Source organism: Pangasianodon hypophthalmus, chromosome 22 (genome assembly GCF_027358585.1).
Source record: "Pangasianodon hypophthalmus isolate fPanHyp1 chromosome 22, fPanHyp1.pri, whole genome shotgun sequence".
Classification (NCBI taxonomy): Eukaryota; Metazoa; Chordata; class Actinopteri; order Siluriformes; family Pangasiidae; genus Pangasianodon; species Pangasianodon hypophthalmus.
In genome coordinates this window covers 3,510,545-3,524,063 of record NC_069731.1, presented here as the reverse complement: position 1 = coordinate 3,524,063, position 13,519 = coordinate 3,510,545, and the positions used below count along the sequence as shown (strand labels likewise).

At 38.7% G+C, this 13,519-nt stretch overlaps 1 protein-coding gene across 2 annotated transcripts in view; it reads left to right on the top strand.

Annotated features, from left to right (window-relative positions):
- LOC113532799 (raftlin) overlaps positions 1–13,224 on the top strand; it is an 84,800-nt gene extending 71,576 nt beyond the window's left edge. For both annotated transcript variants that reach the window (XM_026924438.3, XM_026924437.3), the window contains exons 10-11: positions 6,773–6,848; positions 7,813–13,224. In XM_026924438.3, the coding sequence (XP_026780239.2) occupies positions 6,773–6,848; positions 7,813–8,331 (595 nt within the window). In that variant the 3' untranslated portion in view covers positions 8,332–13,224. The remainder of the gene's footprint in view (positions 1–6,772; positions 6,849–7,812) is intronic.
- The last annotated feature ends 295 nt before the right edge of the window (positions 13,225–13,519 follow it).

The window sequence follows — 13,519 nt, the reverse complement described above, 5'->3', positions numbered from 1 at the left end:
TCACTGAACATCTCACTGAATGTATGAAGGTTTTCCATTACCCAGATCACTGAAATATCTATTATTAAGTTGACATAACTCATGATTTAAGTTCCTGCTTACAAATTTGAAGGCTTCTTATTGGATCAATCAAGGCATTATGACACTATAGAGGATAAAAAAAAATAGTTTCAAAATTATTTTTTTTTTAAATGCAAACATTGTGTTTGCAAAATTAGAAGTCACATAATTAGTTGAATGGAGTCAACTGGTGTGCAATTAAAGTGTCATGTGACTTCATTATAAATACACCTGTTTCTGGAAGACCTCAGAGTTTGTTAGAGAACATACCTAAACAAAGAGCATCATGAACACCAAGAAGCTATCAGAACCACCACAAAGTTCTTTTTGACCCCACAGAGCACCATTAAACCCATTATTAAAAAATGGAAAGATTATGGCACAACCAAGACTCTTTCTAGAGGAGCCCAGCCAAAATCCAAAATCAAGTGACTGGATAAAGAGTGGATTAGCCAGAGAACCAGGCAAGAGGCCAAGGGTAATTCTAAACAAGAGGCTACCACCAGCATGCTTCAGTCTAGAGCTGGTGTTCTCAGGGTGATAAGCAGTGTTGGGTTTCCGCAAACAAAGTAGTGGCTGTACATTAATAATTTTTAAGGTTTTTGCTTTTTCAGGGCAATTTTCATGCAAATGTCAACCTTACAAATCAAGAATAAAGTTGTAAGCATAGGAAAAATGGTTGTGTTTTAATTGTCTGTATTTAACTTTGGTGTTTCTTGGTTTGTTTTTAAATTCTGTTTCAGTTGTTTCATACAGCTAAATGTCTACAGTTTCCTCAGTAAAGAATAAAAAGAAAAAACACATTTTATATCCTTCATACTGTATAAATTTTGTAAAGGTCTTTAAAATTACCCTCGCCTAAAACATCTCTATCATTCTTATATCATATCCAAAACACCACTAACTAGCTCTGTATCTGAAAACTATAAATTAATATCTTAGGTTTAAATACATGTCTGCATTTCTTCTTAAAGGTCACAGAGAGATGCTAAGCTTGTGCAGGCAATAAGATAAATAACATGTCAAGATATGTTTATGTGTCACATCTGTAACATGGGAATTTCCCAGAAACACCATTTTGTCAGATTTTTACCTGGCATGTTTCATTTTAAAAATGTAAACTGCTATGTTTTTAACATTTATATGCATCATATCATTACTGATGTACATATTTTTGACTACCTTCTCAATATATAGTGTCATATCCATATATAGTACAAGTCAAACTGCTGAAGCTCTTCAGATGAAGTTCAAGATTAAACCATAAGTCTAGTTGTTTTGACATGTGGACAGCTCTGGAGCTGCAGGGTGATGGACGATTTGCTGCTGTGGTGCCTCTTCCTGCTGAACCGCTCAAGAGAGTTAGTGTGGAGCTCAGGCCTAGTTAGTAGATTTAATTGGGGATTTATATACAGTGTGAAGGGGGGGGGGGGGGGGGGGGGGGGTTTGGGTTATATTTAGGCTTCATATCTCTCACGTGACAGCATGAGGATGAAAATCAGAGAACTATTTTTACAGCACAGTTGTAAATGTCTTCTCATTTCCTGTTGGAAGAATCCCCATGTCTTCCCAAGGGCTGTTCCAATAGTTTATCTGCTCAAGACAAGTTTATGACTTGAGTCCTTGGAGGGAGGAGGGATCAAGTCGACCTTAGAAATGACCTTAGAATTCAGGAGCAGGACTCGCCTAGAAGGAACTGTTATTTCATAAAAATGCCCTTGTTAATGCAGCAAAACTGTTATCAGGCATAACTTGCAAGCTAATTACCATGCTGTCTGGTTAGCAAGCCAAAGTGTTGCTGTACATAGTTAAAAGGGGAAAAAACTGTACAAATCACCAAGGAAAGAGCTTTGATCACATTGTGCTTGCTACCAAGGTCAAGTGTGCTTCAGTAGGAAAGTGATGTAGGTGATGACACTTCAGAGTAGAGAGGAAAGTTGACAAGGGTGCATTAAGAAGCATATTGGAACCACTGTTTGACACTGATCCCAGATTTTCCAACAAATGTGTCAAGTTACAGTTCTCTCCAGTGCTAACTAAATTCAAGTGAACACTCTATGTGTTTGACATCAATAAAATTTAGGGCTCTGTTTTTGGCAGGTGCTAGTGTGGTGCTAAAATGATGTTACATTGACCAGGCTATTTCTTTTATCTTTATAGTAGGGGTGTGACAAATGCCACAACCTGTATCCAAATATCTGTATCTTTATTGGAATTTAAACCCAGCATGGCATAAATTAGAAGGTTTTTTTTCTTTTCTTTTCTTTTTTTTAATGAGCCCTACTGCTATGCCCACAGAAACTGTGGAAAACATTGAGAAAACCAGTAGAACTCGATGTCAATGACTAGTCCTTCTTGTTACTAATTTGTTAGCATGAAATACCCTTAAAATATACTTCAAACAGGAAGTAAGCTACTGAAGAAAATCTGCTTCAGACATTTGACCTTGCTGTGACCTTGACCCTGTTTAGATCAATTCCAAAATGTAATCGGTTATATTTGCTGGTTATAGTGATAATTCCATATAAACCCTTCAAGCATTCAACCACTCATTCTGAAGATATTGCGCTAATGAAAATCTTGTACAGATGCACAGACCGTAGACAGACAGACAACTCGAAAACATAATGCCATCACAACGTAGTGGTGTAGGCATAAAAACCCAGAAAAGAGACAGAAATGCCAGCATTGCCAGCATGGTATGTGAATTCTGGCAATCAACTGCAGCTACATCACTCTAGGTGATAACTGATTTCATCTGGGTTTTTATTTATTTATTTATTTATTTATTTTCTGCTCATGTAGTTATTATTTTTTGTTTGTACCTGCATGTGATATTTTCTAATAAATTTTAGTTAGTTCTATTATTCAAAATATAATCAAACTAGTAGCCTAATTTAAACCACTGTGACCCTGACCAGGCAGTTACTAAGGATAAATGGACTGTAAATGCATCAGACTGTGTCACATTTTCCTGTTAATAAGCGTGGCTTGTCCCTTGAGCTTCATGTCTGACTGCTCACACACGCCTGAATGAAAGTGAAAAACTCTTGCTTGTGTGACTTTTTTGTCGCGTGCCGTGGGACTCCAGTTCTTATGCTCACCTCTAGTTTCAACCAGATGCCCTGTGAGCCTTTATGGCAAGCTTTCTAAAAAAAAAAAATATTTGCACCCCCAATTCATATCTGTATTTTTTTCTGTTTGTAAAACATTATCTATTCACTATCTATTCATTCTGAATAACACAATATATTCATATTCAGTTACATTCCTACTGTATAGTATATTAAAAATACACACGACATTTTATCTTGTTTATAGCAATATTTATGACAGAACCTCCAAAACTCTTTCCACGCTTGGGGGGCGCTCGTGATGGCGATTTAATACAAAGGTTTCAGGGGTTTTTTTTACTTGTAGTTATACATATGATATTTAAAATCATTTAATAAAATATTTTATTTCATTAAATGAATCACTTTGAGTCAAACATATTCTAAACTCTGAGGTTTCACAAACCTCTCCAAATTCAGGGAGCTTTGTAGCGACTCTTTCAGTGTGTGTTCAATGCAACGGATTGTCAGTGGAGCAAATTGATGATCACTGTAACCGTCCCTGGAAGCTTCTGGGTGTATACGTTCACTGCACGATCCTCCATCTGTCATAACGCCACCCATGTTCAGCTGATCCCTGAGCACATCCCCCCATCATCCAAATGCTGTCAAGCTTTCCTACCATTCCACTGTCATATCTGATTAATTACGGGCCTATTTTAAACTTTACCAAACGCCACGACGCAACACCGGCCAATAGGGCTAATTAATCAAAGCTGTCCTAGATTCATGAGATGTTTCATGCTTTGGAGTTGCATATTCTATAGTGCTCATATAGTAATTAGGGAAGTTTAATTGTCTGCTTTGAATCATCGTAATATTTTAATGCCTTAGCATTGTTCTACTGTCAGTCCACATTTCTAAATAATAAAGTCCTCATTGTTATGCATTGTGTCAAAGATAATACACCTCCGTTCATTATGTTCAAAATTGCTTTAGTTGCCTTTTAATTAGGTCCTTAATAAGTGTATAACAATGAGGTGTGTGAAGGAGGTGTGGCCTATGTACCTGACAGTCTGAGTAAAGGAGGTGTGGCCTCTGTGTCTGATTATATTAACAAAGGAGGCATGGTCTCTCTACCTATCAATCCCAGGCACTCTCTGGGCCTGTCAGTCCCAGTGAAGGAGGTGTGGCCTCTGTGTCTGATTATATTAACAAAGGAGGCATGGTCTCTCTACCTATCAATCTCAGGCACTCTCTGGGCCTGTCAGTCCCAGTGAAGGAGGTGTGGCCTCTGCATCTCAAAGAGAGAGGTGTGGTCTATGTGGCTGTCAGTCTCAGCATTGGAGACGTGGCCTAATGTGATGAAGGCATAGGCTTGAATGAAGGAGGCGTGGCTTAGAGTGAATAAGGTAGAGTCTAGAGTTGAAGAGGTGTGGCCTAGAGTGATGGAAACATTGCCTAGTGTGAAGAAGGCGTGGCCTAGAGTGTAAAAGGTGTAGCTAACTCTTCAAAACTTAAATACATTACATTAAATATTAAATTATATTATCGTATTGTATCAAATCGAAACAGTTCTAATCTGCCATTTTAAATATGTCATTCATACGTAACATCATTGATCATGTATAGTGTCATCTTGTAAAGAGAGATGCACAGCCCATCTCTTTAATTTTGGTGTCTGTATAAATTATAGTTTTGCAGCATGGAGAGAAAGAATGAAGTCTTTAAAAAAAGAGCCCTACTTTGCCTTCCCGGCCACTCGTTTACATTTTAATAGGGTGAGCCCTTTCTTTCCCAGAGTCCTATTTTCCCTCTTTGATTTTGAAGCAGGAAGATTAAACATCAGGCATGAAGAAAAAGGAAAAGCGGCGGAACGGGGGGTAAACGAGGCATTCGGTGTTGATTGCCAGCTCGTGCCACAGATCTGAGGCCTATTTGATGTCGGCAAAATCTCATAGGCTGAGTCGCACCGTGGGTGTGCATGCTGCTGTGTGAAGGTGAGGTGGAGGATTTTTTTTCAAGGCTTGACCACATTAGGGACCCTCTAAGTGCTTTACTGCTCAGGGTTAGAGCAAGGAGGCAGCGGGTGAATGAGAGGGGGTTAAAATGAAGAGAGAGAGAGAGAGAGAGAGAGAGAGAGAAGGAGTGTGTGTCGGGAGGGAAAGAAGGAGAACGGGGAAAATGGGGGAGGGAGAGGTGGGAAAAAGGGAGTGTGAGGGAGATGAAGAATGTTTAGAAAAACAAGTTGGCCTCCTCAGAGGATTCCAAACCTTATTTGAAGTGTGTGTGTGCAGATACACACAGATCGAATGTGTGTGTGTGTGTGTGTGTGTGTGTACTCTTGGACTGCACTGCTCTGGAGGCTTTATATGAGTTTATATGACTTTTATATGAGTTGAGAAACTCGGAGCACCCCGCTGCTCAGGGTTCACACTCAGCTCATCTTTACTTCTTTTTCCCCCCAATATCTCATAATGATGGAAAGAGAAAAAGAGAAAAGTGAATATTGCTCACAGAGAGAGAGAGTGTTTTTCTTGTGCATGTCTGCCAGCTTGCTTTCTTTCACATTAGGCTCACACGGAAAATCCACATGCTTCAACTGTTAGATTCTGTCTTGTTTTGCAACTCTGAAAATCAGAACATACGGCAAGCTGTTGGGAATTTAATAATAGTTCTGAAAAAATGTCGTCCTAAAATCATAACAACTGAGCTGTAGTGCAAGTGCTTTAGAGAAACTTCAGAAATCAGCGCTGTTGCACTCCCGGGAGGCATGGTTGCTTAGTGGTTAGCGCTGTTACCTCACACCTCTGGGGTTGGGGGTTTGAATCCCACCTCCACCCTGTGTGCACGGAGTTTGCATATTCTCCCCGTGCTCCGAGGGCAACCCCAGCCTCAAATCATGGGTTTATGTCAGTCCACACATCGTAATCCATTATCATTTCTATAGTAACAATTTACGCAGTGTGTAATTGTTGATATGGGGAGATTTTCTGTCAGGAGAGTTAACATTTATGGAAGGAGTCTCCAATGCCAGCACTTTCTAACAGTCCAAGGAGCTAGCCAGCAAATCAATGATAACAAATCATTATACTGTGCTGTATTCTATAATACCAAATGTTTACTGTAAGACTGTATAGAGATGTATATGTATATACATTATATGTATAACATACTGCATAGTTGTAGCATTGGTGGGTTTTTTTAGCCAATCAGCAAAGAGACAGGATGATAACAAGGAAACTGGTGGTTCACAATCCATTTGAACACATTTAAACATTAGACAGTTGATTATATTGAATTCTCACTGCAATATTGAATAACAAAACTACATGTTAGGGCAGAATGTTGCTGATTTTAATCAGTTAGAAAACAAACACGAAGCTTTTAATATAACACTGCTGTTGTTTGCATGTGTGTTTCCAAAAAGATGATCAAAACTGGCTGAAGATCATTCGAACGCTTTTTCGAAAACATTTTTGCTTATTGAAGTTGTAGCAGACTAGAAGTAATCAAAATGGCATAGAGACTACTGAAAGCTGCTAGAAATATTCCTAATGAGCGTTCAGCCTAGAAGTGTGTAAATCACTGAACCTTGGCTAATGTCTTTCTCTTCGTTGCTCATTTTTCTCTCTTTCTTTTGTGCCTTTTTTCTCAAGTGATGGAAGCGTGTCCACTAAGCAGATCGTGTTCTTCCAGAGACCAACACTGCCCCTCAAGAGGAGACACTCAAAGGTGCCAAACTTCTTGGTTCATGTCATTTTGCATATACACACACACACACACACACACACACACATTCACACACAGTTTTTCGATTATCTCCAATATCTCCAATATCTTTCCTGAACAGAATATTCAGAATGCTGCCCAAACATTCAGAGTGCTGGCTAATATACACCAGGGTGCAAAAGTAATTAATTAATAACATTTGTTTCGGTGTTAATTAGTTCCAGTTGAGTACACACAATATTATTATAACCCTATTGGTTGTGGACTTGCGTCTGTGTGATTGTACAACAACACCAGGGTTAAGTCCTGTGCCACTTGATAGCAATCTGAGTTGAATGGATTTAACCCTGATAAATTACCACCTCTCACCCCGGAACCTATGACCATGTCTACAGACTGCTCACACCACTTTAATTATGGAATAAAACACTTCAGGATGTGCTATTATTGAGTTAACAGCACATCCTGAAGTGTTTTATTCCTCTTATACCACAGCAATTTTCCTAAGGTTACAATGGCTCATTTATTATAGAAAGCCATATCATACTTTTTATCCATTCATAGTTACATTTAATGTTGTAGAACGTCTGTGAAACAACTTAGCTCCTGTTATCACTTACGTTATAGCTGCTACAAACAGTCGTTCCCTCACCAGCCGCTATTCTTTCTCTCTCTAATAAGTCTATTAAGATTTTAAAGTTACAGCTTTACCTGTGACACTGGAGCCTCCTTCCATAAATGTTAAATAAATGTATCTTTACGGAAAATTTCACTGGATCAATAATTATATATGTTTTTATCAGTTTATGTGGATAACGTATCAGAACAATTGCATTACTATAAACCTCTGATTTGCCTTGGAGCTGTTGTTATAGAAAATTAATCAACACCTTCTGACCACCTTTTCTGATTGAAAGCTAAATATCGATGTTTGTATTTTACCTAATTGTAATATATTGTCTTACAGAAAATCATCTTCAGAACCCGAAAGAACTCAAGCAAGAACTCGGTGAAAGACACGCTAAAAAACAAGAAGAAGAAGAACACAGCAGAGAAGGAGCTGGACGATCAGAAGATCCAGGATGGAGTGGGGAAGGAGGGCAAAGAGAACACAGAGACGGCAAATGAGAATAATGGCGCAAATGAGGGAGGAGACAATGACGAGACAGACAGAGAGACGATGCAGAAAGAGCCAACAGATCTGGAGGAAAGGGATGAGAAAATGGAGGAGGAGGAGGTGGAGGAGGAAGTGAGGAGAGAGATGGACGGAAAGAAATCGACTAATGGAAAGCAAGAAGAGGCAGATGATGAGATAGAGACACTTTCTGATGTGAAAAATGGAGAGATGGAAGGTGAAGAGGTGAAGAATTGTGGAGAGGAAAACTACCATCTGCATAATGGTTTAGATGAGCAAGAGCCATCAACCAATGAGGCGCAAGATGAAAACGGCATTGATGCGGACATCAATTTAGCTAATCAGGAGTAAGAATTTTGCTGCCATGAATGTCACACAAAAACCTCGTCTTTTCTCATAGTCCGCGCTGAATGCTTTTGAACCGGGGTGAAAATGAACGGTTCTCACTGCGACTAAGGTTTTTATCAGTATAAGCACTGGATTTTAAGACCACATGAGGATGTGTATGATGTATATAAGGAGCTCAAGACTGATGACACTTTTTCTTCACCTTGCTCTCAACTTGTTCAAAATCGACTAAGCAGCAGATGCATCCAGTGGACTTAAATAACATGAGGAATGGTGGAGACCATTTTTGCGAAAGGCAATCTGTTCTAAAGAAGATATCGTCACCTCCTTTTGTTTACATGTCTAAATATGAATGCTGAGTCACCAGTTTACGGGGTTCGGCAACGTTCTAGCCACAACCAGTGACCAGTTTATCAGGTCTTTACCTTATAGGCCACTTAGTGTGTACATGGGAATACACCCTGGAGGAGACACCAACCCAGAACCAAATATTACCAACATCCATTAAGTCACCAGTAAGCCTCATTCTATTGCACCATCGAGACCATTAAACTGTAGGACATCCATTGGAAAACTATAAAACCATCACATGCACATAGAGCCACTGGCCCCAAGGACCAGTAATATTGTGATATCTGGTATGTTGAACCATTAAAAACCATTACGAACCATTATGGTCCATTACAAACCACCAAGAACCAACAGAAACTTGACCATGCACACTGTACTCTATTTATCAATGGAAAAAGATCACCAAAAGGTTCACATCTGACCAGATATTACTTAGGAGCCCCTGTGGTGATCCTGTTGAATTGATAAATGGGGTTGTGTAATCCTTTAGAAAACCATAACACCATCAAATGCACCTAGTACCAGTTATTGGTCCCTTGGTTCAAAACTAGGACCATTTACGTTTTAATATTTTAGTGTTCTAACTTATTATGAACCATTACAACCCATTACAAACAACCAGGAACCAACAGAATTTGGCCAGCCCTACTCTACCCCATTTTTCAATGGAATGAGATCACCAGAGGACCAACTCTGGCCAGATATTACTTAAAAAATAGTCCATTTTCAGCAGTACTTATGAATATATATATGTAAATGAGCTGCTATAAGGTATTAGTCACCTATGTGTTAGCTGTACCTGATAAAATGGACAATCGTTGTAGCTAAAATGCAGATGTACCTGATAAACTGGCAACTCAGTGTATACAGTTATACTCCTACAATGCACACTGAGTAGAACAATGTTTTGAGCTGTCAGCATTAGAGGAACATTTTGATGCCAGCCGAAAGAAGTGTTTCATATTTAGAGACAATCTACGCTGACTCTGCAACAGCCTTTTTTTTCTTTTGGTGTATTTCTGACTCACCGAGGTAATGAATGTCAAAATCCCCCGATGTCTGCAAAATCTCCAGAAACCAAAATGAACAGCTCTCAAGAGCATGACAGGCAAATGAGGTCCTAATCCTCTCTACCACAAAGCAACTGTTACCACGCAAGCAGCGAAACATCCATTTTCAGGCACCTAAACTAAACGTCTGTGACCTTTGGAGCATCACAGGATAAGGACGCACCCATTAGCTGAATGTCATGACCGCTCATTTATTTGTAACAAGCGATGGGAGTTTCATTCAACTCTCGATCCATAATTCATTTCACGCTCTGACAGCAGATGTATGCTGTCATACGACTCAAAGCGTGAATTTCTGTCCGTGTTAAAGATGTTACGATTTCAAAAGAAGAGCTCTTGTCAAGGGTGTTTGAAGCCGACGCTGCGCCCCTGCCAGTCACAGCTGAGGGGATTATGATGAAAAACGACAGGGAGAAGAATTTTAGTGATCACATGATGCTGACTGTAACTTCCCGGACGAAGATTAAGCTCGGGAGTCGAAGCGATTTTCCACGGAGAATCACCAGTGACGCTACCGATTAGCACAAGACTTAATCTGTGCTCAGGAAACTGGCCAAGCTAGTGTTTTTAATGCCAGTTATTTCGTGTGGCGAGGGGAACAGAATAACAGATAAATGCGTGTGGACTGTGGGCTGACGCTGTTTACCCACAGTAATTTATCCTGGCTCCTTGTGTCCTCGCGGTTCGGCATTTCTTTCCATGTTTGGTTCGTTTCTATTGAGATGTGATGCGTTTCACTTTTACAATTTCCAGTCTCGCATTTCGAATAAGCAGAGGAGTAATATGAGGTATAGCATATACGCAAGGGTTAAAGACGAATAGGAACTGTGCTGTCATATATGTCATATATGTCATATATTCATATATATATATATATATATATATATATATATATATATATATATATATATATATATATTTATATATATAATCGACTTAAAAATAATGAAATGAAAGAAAACTGATAAATGAAAAAGAAACTTGAATAGTGTTTTAATAGCATGAAAACACATGCTCACAAGAATTTTTAGAGAAAAAAAAATGAATTATACCAGCAAAAAATAAAGACAGCAGTGATAATGTTTTTTGGTTGTGTATAATTCTTACATTAGTTCCATACATCATCTATAGCTACAAATGTGCCTTATACAGAGATGGACCAATTGCTAGCCCAGATTTAGTGTTTTTTTTTCATAGTTTCTCAGTGGACATGTAGGTTCAACAACCAGAGAAAGAAAATAAATCTGACTAACTATTGCCTTTCTCAAAACGAACATTTTTATTTGGTTTGAAGCTAAGTTTAAATATAATCACTAGAGTTGCTGTAAGTATTGTTCGCACTAATCGTTCCGAATCCCACCGCCTGCTGCGCTACACACATCAGCAGAGGCATGATCTGGTTAGCAGAATGATATTTGTGAGCCAGATTAATTAGTGTTCACGTGAGCATAGCGTTACAGATGATCTTTTCAAAATCAGGAACATGCAGGTATGTGGAAACTGACGAAATTGAGCAAAATAAAATTTGGCGCAAAGCCGTCTTATAACTCGCACAATACGTCACATTAAACATACTGAGAGAAAATAAAGATGCTCACCAGACTCATATAATATCTTTCATGTGCGATGCAAGGACGAAACACCGCTAATGACTTGCTGACATTTTGTTGAGTGAGCAAACATGATGCGCGAAACTTTTGTTAGAAGAGGATAATAATCATCTACATTTAACATTTTCATTTAACTTCATCTAAGTGCACTAAACCAGCTAACGAGCTCACAAATATAATGTTGTTATATTACGTTAGCTGCCACTATTTATTCGAGTCAATCTGATTTCCGGGCAACAAAAATATCAGAGCTTTTCTTGTGAGCTGGATAATGAATTTATGGTTTGTCCATCCCTGCTTATGATTTTTTGACAATTTTCTGCATTTCAAAAATAACACATTTGTACAACGGCTAATATGAAGCCATTTTTCTTTTCTTTTTTTCACAGTTTTGCACACCCTATTTCGTCTTTGACCCATAAATAAACGTAAAGTTTGATTCATTCCGTATCAACCTAAATAAAGCAGAGACACTTTGTTCATGTGAAGGTTTCCTCGGTTCAACAATACTAAGTGACCTTTTTTCTCGTGTCTTGTGATGGAGCAGCATAGCTCGATGGAATGTTTTATCATCGTTATGTGATGTCGTTATTGTCTCTCCCAATGTTTATTATTAACAAACAGAAAAAAGAACATTCCATATTCATCTTGGTTTTTTTCATCCGCTCATCCACAGCTCTTTTTAATACTGAACTGATAATTGTTATGTTCTTCTGACAGGTGGTTAAGTGTACTTTGTGTTCCGCTGCTGTCTCGTCTGCCGCGTGTGTAATTCAGGTTGTCTGTCATACACTTTGTCTGTAGTGCTGAGATAAGATTCATTAATGTTGACTTGCAGTCAGGTTTAGAGCGCTCTGTGAATCGTGACTACCTGAAAGGGCCTTAACCAAAATCCGCCGTTGCTTCGTAGATGCTGGACGTCAAACGGGATGAATGTGTTTAGACGATAAATGGTTTGTGTCTGCTCGGTGTATAACAAACATACTGCCTCCAGTGTTTTGTCATTTGTTATGCGTACATGAATACAGTCGTGACCCCGCCAGCTTTCCATAAAGGTGCATTTCTATCTTGGTCGATTCCTCCTCCTGCAAACGAGCCAGAAAAAAAACAAGCGCAGGAGACAAAGCCTAGTGACATTTACCCCCGCTGCGGCTAATGGACTACTCGACCCCCGTCTGGAATGTTCTTGCCCCTTGTGGACAGAGCTAATATGCACTTTGCTCGTTTTTACGCAACCTTTTCATGTGTCAAAAAACTGCAGCGGTGCAGAGAGAGGTCATTACGCATAATAACCCATGGTTCCTTCAGTCCATTTCCTGTTTGCTTTGTTTCCTGGCGTGCTAAAAGGGGACTGAGGCAGAAAGGCCGTAGGAGGTTTTGTCTGCTTCTGGTCTCTGTATGGAAAAAAGATGTTACTCTTAAAAAAAAAAAAAAAAAAAAAAGGTTGCATTTTGGAGGTCGTTCACTTTTTTTAATATAATTAATATTATTGTTGTCCATCGCAGCCATTTGTATAGCATTATCTCCATAAGCACAGCCTGTAAGTAATTGGACATGATCACGTTTTTTTTTGTTTCTGACACACTGGATTGGTAAAATAATAGCGACTATGAGATTAAAGTGCAGACAGTCAGCTTTAATTTGAGGGTATTTATATCTACATTAGGTGTGAGTTCAGTATTCAGTCAGCTTCTTTTCATATCCAATGTGGAGAGCTAAATAACAAAAACCGTGTCAGCGTCCAAGTATTTACAGTCTGCAATGTATGTTAATGTCCCCTGTACAATTTGTATATTATAAATATGATTTATTTTGGTTTGCGTTTGAGTAATTCTGACATAAATATTCTAAATATGCTTATTGTACCCTGTTGTTGTGTCCTCATTTATTATGACTCATAAATTAGCCTTCTGTAAGTAAAATTTGCTTGCTAGCCAGGTAGGTAAAAGTAATGTCTATTTCAGGAGTGATTCAGTCTATTTAAACGAGTAGCTAAAGTGAATGAATCAGTTTTGGCCACTGAATCATTTCTTTCTTTCAGTTGCTTATGATGCACTTTGTCTTTGCAATCCGCAAAACTGAATTGTGTAAACTAAACTACTGCATTTCCAAAAAAACTTTGTCAAACAATGCTTTTACATATGTTTCTGTTATATCCTT